Source organism: Macaca thibetana, chromosome 1 (genome assembly GCF_024542745.1).
Source record: "Macaca thibetana thibetana isolate TM-01 chromosome 1, ASM2454274v1, whole genome shotgun sequence".
NCBI classification, from domain to species: Eukaryota; Metazoa; Chordata; class Mammalia; order Primates; family Cercopithecidae; genus Macaca; species Macaca thibetana.
In genome coordinates, this window is record NC_065578.1 from 203,898,519 (window position 1) to 203,910,704 (window position 12,186).

The 12,186-nt window shown below is 44.6% G+C and overlaps 2 protein-coding genes across 13 annotated transcripts in view; one reads left to right on the plus strand and one right to left on the minus strand.

The window, feature by feature from the left end:
• The window catches only part of NTPCR (nucleoside-triphosphatase, cancer-related), an 805,437-nt gene that overhangs the window by 238,334 nt on the left and 554,917 nt on the right, over positions 1 to 12,186 (plus strand). The window lies entirely within an intron of this gene.
• SIPA1L2 (signal induced proliferation associated 1 like 2) overlaps positions 1 to 12,186 on the minus strand; it is a 231,911-nt gene that overhangs the window by 15,580 nt on the left and 204,145 nt on the right. For all 12 annotated transcript variants that reach the window (XM_050769653.1, XM_050769682.1, XM_050769699.1 and 9 more), the window contains one exon: positions 2,340 to 2,471. In XM_050769653.1, coding sequence (XP_050625610.1) covers positions 2,340 to 2,471 — 132 coding nt within the window. The remainder of the gene's footprint in view (positions 1 to 2,339; positions 2,472 to 12,186) is intronic.

Here is a 12,186-nt window from a genome sequence, read left to right on the forward strand (position 1 = left end):
GCCTTCCTTACAGGTTCTTTGGTTCTTCATTTTATAGATGAGAACACTGAAGCCCAAATTAATTCAGCACATGTCCAAAAGGATTACTATTTAACATTCACCGAGTTCATATTTGTAAAAGACCTACAACAGTATTGGGACAAAGTGTGGATGTCACAGTAGCTAAGTGACTTGTCCAAAGGCCTATGGCCCAGAAATGGCTGAAGTTATGACCAAAATCCCTAAATTCATCATTCAGTCCATGCACCATTTTGCCTTCTCTAAGCCCCTGAAAAAATGCATTTTCTAGCCGTCATTTTATTCTGAAGGAACATTTGAAAGGGGTGGAAGGGAACCAAGTAAAGACATAAATGAAGGCAGATACAGACATAAGGTGATAAATATTGTTTTAAATCTGAAAGGTGATCACAAAATGCAAAAGGATCTAAGACGTTGAGAGCTGTGATATGGGTTGGGATAGTTCTGGGTTGCACAAACTGTGCATATTGAATACCTACTTACTCCTCATTACTAGCGTTTCTCATTTGGTTATCTTGATATGTATCTGATAAATACAGATAAAATAATAAAAGAGGCAGCCCTCCCTTAAGAAACTCATCTCTTAAGAGACAGGCATGTGAAAGAAGCAGAATTCAGTGTGTTAAGTACTCTGTGGATAGTTACACAGTGAGGCCACACAGAGATCTGATCTCTGGTCTTCTCTCTCCTGGGGCAGAAAGATCTGGTCAGAGAGAGAGACTGTAGTGTGTAAAAAACACCCCAGAGAAAGAGAAAACGGTGTTACCTGCTCCCAGATTGCTCTGGACAGAGGTAAAGACAGTGTTCCTGTGCTCTGGTGCTGGGTCATGTACAAGCAAGTGCTAGAAGCATGGGGAGCCCAGGAAACAACTAGACCACCAGCCTGGGGCTTCTAAAATATGCAACTAACTTCTGGTAACATCAGAGAATGAAGGTCTCCCCATAAGGCAGACAGGGCTCTTCTGAAATTTCTACAAGGAGTGAGTGGTTTATAAAGAAAGCAGTCTCGTTCCTTCCATTTAGGGAGCAGTGAGCGCATATTCATGTTGCATAAGCTTCCTCCTAGCAAGCTGCCTTTTACCTACTTCCCTCGTGTCCACCTGAGAGTAGATTCCAACTCCTGTTCCCAGAGGCTCAGGACCAGAGGCACTGATACCAACTGGGCAGAGCAAAGGCACCACTGGGCCTCACTAACTTGTTAAGCTGGTCACAGATGAGGGGCAGTGAAACCTCAACCTTCTGCATTTTGACTTCAAATGCACCTCCCCTCCTGGGAAAAGAATTTGATTTTGTTTCCTGAGGCCTGGTGTCACAGGTGATGGGGCTGTGCTAGCAGAGACTGAGAAAGGAAGAGAAACGGGGAGAAAGAGAAGGAAGGGCCCTTAGGCCTGAGAAGGCAGCAGTGGACTCGGGTGCCTCCAGGATGCTGTGACTTGGTTACACCATGAGAGTCTCACAGAACGCAGGGTGTTAATGCCTACTAAAATGATCCTGCCTCCTTTGTCAGTCCCAGCTGTCAGGTTCCCCAGTGCCAGAGCCTGCCATCGTAAAAACTCACTGAAAGAATGCAGCGGCAAAGGGCAAAAAGTCAAGTCACGATCCCGAGCGCCACAGGTTTACATGGCATCACCGCGAGGTCCCGAGGCTGCACGTGAAGCAAGCATCTTCCTTGTTTTGTCTCCCTTTAACTGCAAGCTGGACAAAGGTGTTCCTGAAGGGGAAGCCTCAACCAAAAATGACAGAAGACAGTGTGGCAGCTGGATGGCTCTTAGAGACTGGCTAGCCCATCTACCCTCACTGACCTGCATGTAAGAGGAGGAAGGCGAGGCCTCGACAGGTAGAGACACTTGCATGGGTTGAGCCGATCATGCCAGAGTCTGTGTTTATACCAAGTGACTGGACTCCTCGGCCTGTGCTCGTCCGGGTGAGCCCAGCAGCTCCCGCCTTCTAAATGTGTGCCCCACATTATACCTCAGTACGCTATGAGGAAAGACGCAAGGTGCTCCCCGTACAATCGCCTCTGCTTTTCAGATAGGAAACGGAGGTCCCACCCAGGTCACAGATGGTGCCAGAGCTAGAATTCAGGTTTTCAGATTTCTTGCCTAGTGCTCCTTTTACTAAATGACATGGTCTCCCTTAGGAAACATCCTTAGTTATAGCCCAAGCCAGCCTCTGCTTGTTTTCATCATACAACAAGGCTAAGGATTCAAAACTTTAATCAGACGATGGGAGACAGACGCGCTCCCCTAAGATGCCAAACAGGCCCTGCAGGAAAGGACTCCCAGGGTAAGGGGTGAGGCCAGAGGCTGGTGACTCTTTACCTTCAAATGCCCGTGCAGCGTCCACGAGGTGGGTCCAATCTAACCCTGTGGCTGTGTCCGGGAGGGGCATCAGGCCAGGGTCTGCGCACTTGGACTTATCTGATAAGGACCCATCAGAGAACCAGAACTCATCTAAACAGAAACAAAACCAGAGAGTCAGTCAGTCAGTCACAGCACGGGCACCATCCCAGAGTCAGTGAGTACACAGGCCCCACTGCCTCTCCCACAGTCAGTGAGTACACAGGCTCCACTGCCCCTCCCAGAGTCAGCCAGTACACAGGCCCCACTGCCCCTCCCAGAGTCAGTCAGTACACAGGCCCCACCATCCCTCCCAGAGTCAGTCAGTACACAGGCCCCACCGCCCCTCCCAGAGTCAGTCAGTACACAGGCCCCACCGCCCCTCCCAGAGTCAGTCAGTACACAGGCCCCACCGCCCCTCCCAGAGTCAGTCAGTACACAGGCCCCACCGCCCCTCCCAGAGTCAGTCAGTACACAGGCCCCACCATCCCTCCCAGAGTCAGTCAGTACACAGGCCCCACCATCCCTCCCAGAGTCAGTCAGTACACAGGCCCCACCATCCCTCCCAGAGTCAGTCAGTACACAGGCCCCACCGCCCCTCCCAGAGTCAGTCAGTACACAGGCCCCACCATCCCTCCCAGAGTCAGTCAGTACACAGGCCCCACTGCCCCTCCCAGAGTCGGTCAGTCGCAGCATGGGCACCACTGTCCTTCCTGGAGTCAGTCAGTCACAGCATGGGCACCACCGTCCCTCCCAGAGTCAGTCAGTCAGTACACGGGCACCACTGTCGCTCCCAGAGTCAGTCAGTACACAGGCAGTTCTGCTCCTCCCAGTGAGTCAGTCAGCACAGGAGCCACCATTCCCCTCCCACAGTGGCCAAGATAATTTTTCCTGCTCTTAATGGAAAAAGAAAACACGAGGCTGCAGTTGCCCAGAAGGGATATAGCTGGAAAAATGGAGGTTTGTAAGCAGCAGCCGAGTCTGTAATAGTGAGAAGTCGGCCAGCACATAAGGGCAGGGAGATGAGAATCAAGCCTCTGTACACTATTGTAATTTCACGGTTTTCTTCTAGGGGGCCTGAGTACAGCCAGGTCTGACTGTTGCAGGATAAATTCTCATTTGCTTCAGGGGAGACTTTCCTCTTTTTAAAAGTGTTGCAGGCTTTACGTTGCTGTAAGAAGTACTGGAGCAATCTCCATCCTGATTTATAAAGCTTACGGAGGAACACATCTAAGCTGAGCACCACAAACTTGAGATGCTTCAAATACCAACTGATTATAAAAATGTAGTAAGACTAACTTCGTTTTTATTGCTACTTAAGATCGAGGATGTTATTTTATATACAAAGCACAAACATAGTGGTTGGACTACCTTTCTGACTTAATAAGATGGTTTTACCAATGGCGGAAGCAGAAAGCACTCACCTATCGTGTATTCAATGTTGAGTGGTTTTCCTTTGGCTATGAATGGACCTTTTCCATTTCTTTTTCTCCTTAAACTCTCATCAAGGTACTTAAGTGTTTATGTCATTAATAAGATTCGTTGTTAAGAACTTATTATGCATCTGAGGACAAGTTCTAAAAAGGCTTCAACTGGACTTTCTTTAATGTGCTTTTCTGAACCTGCCCAGAACATTGCATGCAGCTGCTTGTGAACACATCTGACTAATTAGACCAATCAAAATAATGACCACCTGGCTGTCTGAGCCTGCAATTATGTTAAGTAAGGGGGCATAATTAACCAAATGCACCTGTAATTTTTATTCCCACATCCTTTTGGGTGGCTGTGAAATGCTGGCATCGGGACTAAGACAGCTAGTAAATTTGGCCTTGAAGGAGACTGACAGACTTTTGAGACTCTGGACAAATGCAGCTCTTACCGGATCTCTAACAATTACAGCTACACCAATTTTCCATGCTACCTACCACCTTTAGAAGTTGGGGTAATTTTCCACCTAATTATTCCCTGCCTTTATTTTGAAAGGAACTTAGTAATGGATATATTGTCAACATTGTTTCCACCCTCCCTTCTCCACATGCTCTTCTTTGAAACAACACTGGTTCTTCCTTGTTCTACTTGTTCTGTGTGTGATGTGCTCGTCCTTGCCAAGAGGTTAACCAGCAGAGGAGGGAAGCAGCAACACAGGAGTGGGAGGTGGGAAGGAAGGCACTCAGCACTCACTGTTTCCCAGGAGCATCCTCGCTCCCTGCTGGGCAAAGGCTGGGCCGAACTGACTGTCAGGTCCTATCTCAGTTGCTTAGGAAGAAAGGGTTCCAGGTAAAGAAAGACCCTCAAGCAGAAAGGTAAAGAAGCCCAGGAATCTTCCTTCACTTAAAAAACACTTTCTTCTCTCTCTGCAACTCATATGCTGCTTTGCTCAAGGCAAGTTTTCTGCACCAAGTATAAAGAAATTACATATGGAGGCAGCAATTACTTTTGTCACTGATTTCCACATGGCTGAGCTCTTCGGGAAACGGTGCAAGAGTGGCATAGCTCTGTGAGGGCCGCGGAGGTCAGGCAGGCTGGAAACTGGGCCCACTGCAGCACTGTCCTCCCTCCTTCCCTCACTGGAGGAGAAGCATCACGGAGTGGAATGGAATTCTATTCAGATATACGAACATTTCTACAGAAAGTACATTCTGTTCATCATGTTTTACTAAGAAATGCCAACTCGTGAATTTTCCTTGTGTTTGTAAAGCAACAATCCACTCCAGCTTCCGGCATTCTTGAAGGCTAAAATCAAGCCTAACGCACATTCTACGTGCTGTCTGCTTTTTCCCCTAAGATCACTACACAACACAATCCTTACTTGGTGATAACAGGAGACAAGAAAAGAGAAAAATAACACAGTAGACAAGAGGGGTAAAATCCAACGAGAACAGAGGGGACGGCGGCCAGTCCCCTGACTCACAAACTGGGATGTGAGATTAATGTCCCTTGCTTCCCCTTCCCTGGTCCCTCCTGTAGCTGTGTGCTCAAAGAGCCATCTTTCCCCAGTACTCAATAGAGTGGTTTCATGACAGTCTTGGGTGAAACAATTAAAGCTTTGACAATTCCTAAGCACCTCTAAAGTTCCTGATACGCGGCCATTCATAATTTTGCCAAGGCGCAAACGTGAGTGTTAGTGGCCCGGAGTGTGTGAGAGGGCCCAGCTCCCCACAGAGCAGCCCAGCCAACCAGCTCTGAAGATCTCTGCCCACTGCCCCTGCCCAATGCATGTAGAGACCACACACTGAGTGGCACTAATGGCTCTGGGATCTGAGATGGTCTTGGGGTGTACATTTCACAACCAAAGGCAAGCCCAGGCAACCCCGCACCACTTTTAATCTGTATGGCTGGCAAAGCAGAGAGGAGAAGCAAAGGACATTTGTTGGTGATATTTTTTCTTTATTACAAAATATTGTCCCCCCCTCTCCTCCAGTGGTGAATGGGACTTCTATGTGATACTGCAGAACTGGCAGAGAACGTTAGCACAGATTAGATGTATCCTTTCCTCTAGGGTTTATCTGGAGCACTGTCCACTCAGCAGTCTATCCACAATGTATTTGATAAGTGACTACTGCCTGCCATGTGATGGGGGCACAACAGTAGGTAAGGCACGCAAGGCCCTGCTCTCGTGAAGCTTTACATCAAAGACAAGACAATAAATGAATAAGCAAGAAAATACAAGGAGTGATTAAGTCTTCTGCAGAAAACAAAACAGGGTGATGTGACTGTGAAGCTTGGTGGCACATTTGGGGGAGGGCTGTCCAAGGAGGGGACACTTGGCTGAGAAGCAAATGATGAGAAGCTTCTTAATGAACAGCATAGTTTAGAAATAAAAGCTGTGAAAAAAATGTGGATTTAAAGCTAAAATCCATCATTTTTCCATAAGCAGGAAGAGCCTCATGTTAATGGAAGTCTTGTCAGACGAAGAAAGAGCCACCTGTATATCTCCATGAATAATCAACATGAAAAACAGACATTTTCTTTTCCATTGATTAGAATATCATGTAACCGGGAAAATTTACTATTCTGTTTTTGTTTTTTTTGAGACTCTGACACAGTCTGGATGTGGTCCCCTCTAAATCTCATGTTGAAATGTAATTCCCAGTGTTGAAGATAGGGCCTTGTGGGAGGTGTTTGAGTCCTGGGTGGATCCCTCATGGTTTGGTGCTCGTGATAATGAGTGAGTTCTCATGATAGTGAGTTCTCGTGAGATGTGGTTGAGTGTGGCATCTCGCCATCAGCTCTGTCTTGCTCCCTCTCTTGCTATGTGATACTCCTGCTCCCCCCTCTACCTTCCATCATGACTGTAAGCTTCCTGAGGCCCTCACCAGAAGCTGAGGCCAGCACTATGCTTCCTGAACAGCCTGAAGAACCAAAAGCCAATTAAATCTCTTTTCTTATAAATGACCCAGCCCCAGGTATTTCTTTACAGCAATGCAAGAACAGCCTAACACAGATTCTAAATCTGCCAAAATTATTTGCAATACTTTTATCACTCCCCCTATCACCCGGATGATGTTTACTGAGCATCTACTATATTCCAGGAACTACTGGGTACTACCTCAGAACCTAGGGACAGAGTAACTAGTAAGACACAAGTTCTATCCTCAAAGAGCTCTGTCAACAAACAGACGAATACTGTTGGTCTGAGAGGGGTTTGGATTAAGATATGCATAGTGCTGGCTGAGTACGTTGGCTCACACCTGTAATCCCAGCACTTTGGGAGGCTGGGGTGGGCAGATCACCTGAGGTCAGGAGTTCAAGACCAACCTGGCGAACATGGTGAAACCCTGTTTCTACTAAAAATACAAAAAATTAGCCAGGTGTGGTGGCACATGCCTGTAATCCCAGCTACTTGGGAGGCTGAGGCAGGAGAATCGCTTAAACCAGAGAGGTGGCAGTTGCAGTGAGCTGAGATCGTACCACTGCACTCCAGCCTGGGCAACAAGAGCAAAAGTCCGTCTCAAAAAAAAGGTATACACAGTGCAGACCTGGAGGGGCACGGGCAATTGATCACCTATGCTTTGTGATGCCACAGTGGCTGGAACTGTCTTGTCTCCTCAGTTGTACGGTTTTATATGAAAGGCACCATTCGCCTCAGGTATCAAAGCCTGTTGTTTTAAATCCAGCTCTCGCAAGCCTCAGGAGCCCAAACAACTCTTCTGGCCAATTAAGACAAGACCGTGACCTCTTCAGTTGGGTGGCTGGCTCGCTCCCAGGTGCCAGTCCAGGAAAGGGGGTGGCACAAGTGTGGGACCCATTTGCAGGCTCCCCACATGGAGCACGGTGACCTCCTGGCATAACAAGTTTCTCACAGAGTTTTTCCAAATGGAAACCTGAACCGATTTTGCATATGGTGTCACATACTAATGTCAAAGATGAGACATTTAGTGAGTAGAAAACAATAGTAACTGAATTTAGTTCATACCCATAATACTTCCTGGGAGTTCTCAGGATGAGTTAAAAAACAGGAGCGAGGGGAGGACACTGTCTTGAAAGCATTTTTTGGGCACAGTTGGGTAGATTCCATCCTACCTCACTTCTGGAGAAGATGCTTCTCTGTGCTCATAATTCTTACTGCCCATGTTGCATACGGACCTAAATCAGCCTTTCAAGAGACTCATGAATACTGAAATGGGGGTAATATCAGGGAACCACTGCCTGCGCACCTGCTCTGGCTTGCGACATTGATCTTGTGGCTGCCTGTCTGTTTACCCAAAACCTGAAATCACAGTAACCATCTTTACTGAGTCTGAGTTTATTGCTATTATTATAAATGCCAAGGAGCTTCCCAACAGCATTTCCTGGCGGTCAGATATCTGAGGTTTCACAACTACACTTTTCAGAAACCAATGTTTATTACAGGGAAGACTGAGGACATTTGAAAAAAGAGAAAGAAGTATTACACTGAATAATACTGCCCAGTCAAATACTGAATAGTCAAAACCCTGTTTGCAGGTGGATGGACACCTTGCCATGCCACCCTTGGCAAAGAATTCTTCTTCTGGTGGTTGGTAGTCCTTATCATCTACAACACAAAACCACTGAGGCTACACGTGTGGTCTGAAGCAACACGTGCAACTATTACATTATAACTAAAATACCAGTTTATTTTATTTATTCTAAACTCTCCCACCCTCCCACTTTTTAACTTCAAGGGGCATTCTTTGTGATGTGCGTAGGTCAGAACTATAGGATTTGAAACCACACATAATTATTCTCTATTTTCATTTTTGAAATCTAAGAATTCTCATTAGTCCATTCTCAAAAGAAGATTTCAGAGTTTTGATCTCTGTTCCATTAAAAAAACAAAAAATGATCTTTAAGCCGGTGAGCCTGCCAATGTTTGGGACTGTGCCGAATGAACCCAGGTGTCTACCTGCCAACGAAGAAAAGGAAAATATGACTGCTATTCAGTGTCACTGGTTATCCGGCCTGTGAACTGTGTGTTCAAAAGCCCACTCTCATTTTTTTTTTTCCCCCATCTGGGCTCTAAAATAAATTTTCTTCTGCAATCTACCAATGACAAAAACAAAGGTCCTAAAAGCAAGGCAGAAATGTTTCAGAAATATTCTCAACTGCTGGATTAGGTGATATTTGCACACCTCCAAGTTGAAGACATAAAGATACAGCATTTTTCAGTGACTCCACAGGAAATATAGATGAATCATGACATGAATTACATCCAAAATGAGCTTAAGTATGAAGATTAAGATCTTAGTCTCAAGAGAAGATTGAGACAGATTCAAATCTGTAACTTTTAAAAGCTAAAAATACCGGAAAGAGAAGCCTGTGACCATGATAATTACATGTAGAAAAGGTGCAGAGATTAGGTCTTCCAATATTCACTGGGAAGAGATGGGCAGTTACTGGTGCTTTGCCCTGCAACCCTCCTTCCACATTACATACAAAATCTGATTGAGTCTCTTTTGGTGAAAGATTCTCTTTCCCCTAGGAATGCTCTATGTTTTAAAGTTTAAAAGAAGAGTATCTGCGCTTTCTGAGTTTTCTGCCCAACTCTATCTACACAGCAATTTAAAACCATCTGGAACCAAACTCTGCTCCAAGTTTTAAAGTGAAGCTATGTCTCTCTGAGAAACTAAGAGAAAGTGCTGGGCACCTTCAAATATTCCTCATTTCTCGCTCAAAGACATCTTCTGGGCATTAACACTCACATTTCAGCTTTCTGGGCTGCTCTAGTTTTTGACTGTCAAACTATTCTTAAAGAGTGGTATCTTCTTAGAGAGGGTCTACAGAACGGCCAGAAACCATGAAAGGAGGATTATTAAAACCTGTCTTGAGTAGATCTTAATGGTGCAAAAGTGATACATACTTGGTAGAAATCATAATTCAAATTCTGAATTTAGAACTTTTCCCTGGCTAGTGATATGTGGTATGACACTCTGTCGCAATGCTGAACCGTGGCAGTGAGCCACAGCTCCCAGTCAGTCACGAGATTCCGTGGGTAAATAACTGATACTGTATGATGGACTGTGTTGCAAGATGATTTTGCTAATGCAAGTGTGCTGAGCATGTTTAAGGTAGGCTAGGAAATGCTATGATGTTCAGTAGGTTAAGTGACCATATACATGGTCAACTTACAATATTTCCAACTTATGGTGGGTTTATCTGGACATGGCCCCAGCGTAAGTCAAGGAGCATCTATAATCATATAGGCGATTGTGGCAGTCAGAAGGCCAGGGAACCAGAGGCCTCCATACAACTAGAGTCTAGAAGCTTAAACTTTCCATGGACAGGGGGGTTGGAAATCAGAAGTTTTTAGGGGAATAGACTTCAATACAAATTACCTCCAGCTTTCTGATTTACATGTTGTTAGTTCATCCATCAAGCCTAGAGAACATTTTCTGAGTAGTTTCTTAAGTATAGCTATTGGAGGAGATGTATCACCAAACAAGAAGGTTTCTTTAAAGAACAGCAAATGGCAAGGAAAACTCCTAGTGCTTTTTCTAGAGAAGTAAAAATGAAGACAAGTAAGGCAGTTTTCAACTAGGACAGTGAATGAACAGTGTAAACCTGACTGTTTCCTAATTGTGCCTTTGAACACATAAAAAAGGACACAGTTCTCCAGTATATGACTAGATAAATAAACTACAGTACATCTAGATGATGCAATATTATTCAGCTGTAAAAAGAAATGAGCTATCAAACCAAGAAAAGACATGGAGGAAGCTGAATGCTTATTACTAAGTAGAAGAGGCCAGTCTGAAAAGGCTGCACACTGTGTGATTCCAACTAGACAACATTCTAGAAAAGGCAAAACAATGGAAATGGTAAAAAGATTGGTGGTTGCCAGGAACTAAAGGGGAGGGAGCGAAGAACAGGCAGAGCACAGAGGAGTTTTAGGGCAGTGTAACTACTCTGAATAATACTATAATAGCGGATACATGTCATCTTACACATTTGTAGAAACCCATAGAATGTACACCACCAAGAACGAACCCTAATGTAAACCAGGGCCTTTGGGTGATAACGACCCGTGCATATAGGTTCATCGATTGTAACACATGTACCACTGCCACTCTTTGAAGGCACGGGGAAAACGTGTTGGGGGAGGTATACGGAAAATCCCTGTACTTTTTGGTGTGAACCTAAAACTGCTCTAAAAAGTCTATTTTTTTTTAAGTGAAGCTAAAAAAAAAAGGACATATATCTTTCACATGGAAACAAAATGAAGGGTAGAACGTAAGACAAACATAACACACGCACCACGAAGAGTTCACAAGCACACTTCAAACACTGTAAATGAACTAATGTTTGGAGGAAAATAGAGTTTACTGGTTTTACAAAAGCTTTTAAGAGGACATTAAAGTTACCTCTTTACAAAAAAGGGAAAACAGCTGGAGAAATATTAGGACAGTGGCCTAGGTCTGTCTGACCTTTCACGTGGTTGTCAAGGTTTCTTCATTTTAGGTAAATGGACTCTTTATAACCGGCAGGTAATTATGTTACTTAAAGAAATAGATTAGGCCAGGCACGGTGGCTCATGCCTGTAATCCCAGAACTTTGGGAGGCCAAGGTGGGCAGATCACGAGGTCAGGAGATTGAGACCATCCTGGATAACACTGTGAAACCCCATCTCTACTAAAAATACAAAAAATTAGCCAGGTGTGGTGGCAGGTACCTGTAGTCCCAGCTACTCAGGAGGCTGAGACAGGAGAATAGTGTGAACCCGGGAGGCAGAGCTTGCAGTGAGCCAAGATCGTGTCACTGCACTCCAGCCTGGGCGACAGAGAGAGACTCTGTCTCAAAAAAAAAAAAAAAAAAAAAAAGAAAGAAATATATTAAGAATTTTATGAGATAAAGTTCATTTCCAATTATGTTAAATACTAGATACATTATTAGAACTTTGATTTCATTTAGCCTGGGACTTCTAATTGTATTATGAAGTTTGAATTGGTTCTAAAGATATTTTCTGTGATGAAATGAAAAAAAAACTTGCCAATGAATATATTTCTGATTAAATTCCCATTCTTTCTGTACAATAAGAAATAACTATGTATAAAGGAAATAAGGTTAACATAAAAAAAGTGCCCTTAAAAACTGACATTAATGAAGACTTGACACTATGTAAAAATCAAAGATTTTTAGGATTTGAAGGAAAATCGTCTAGAAATCATCAGGTTGACCTGTGACTAGTAAATTGAAATAAGCGGGGACACAAGAGAACACACGTCATCTGCACAGGAACACAAAGCCGCCCACGGGTAAAGCCCAGTGTACGAGCCAGGTCTCCCGAGGCACATGTGCCACCTCCCCATCTCCAGTACTGAACTGCAAAAAGAAACTGAAGGCTAGAAAAGCAGACGTCCCTCCTTGCTGT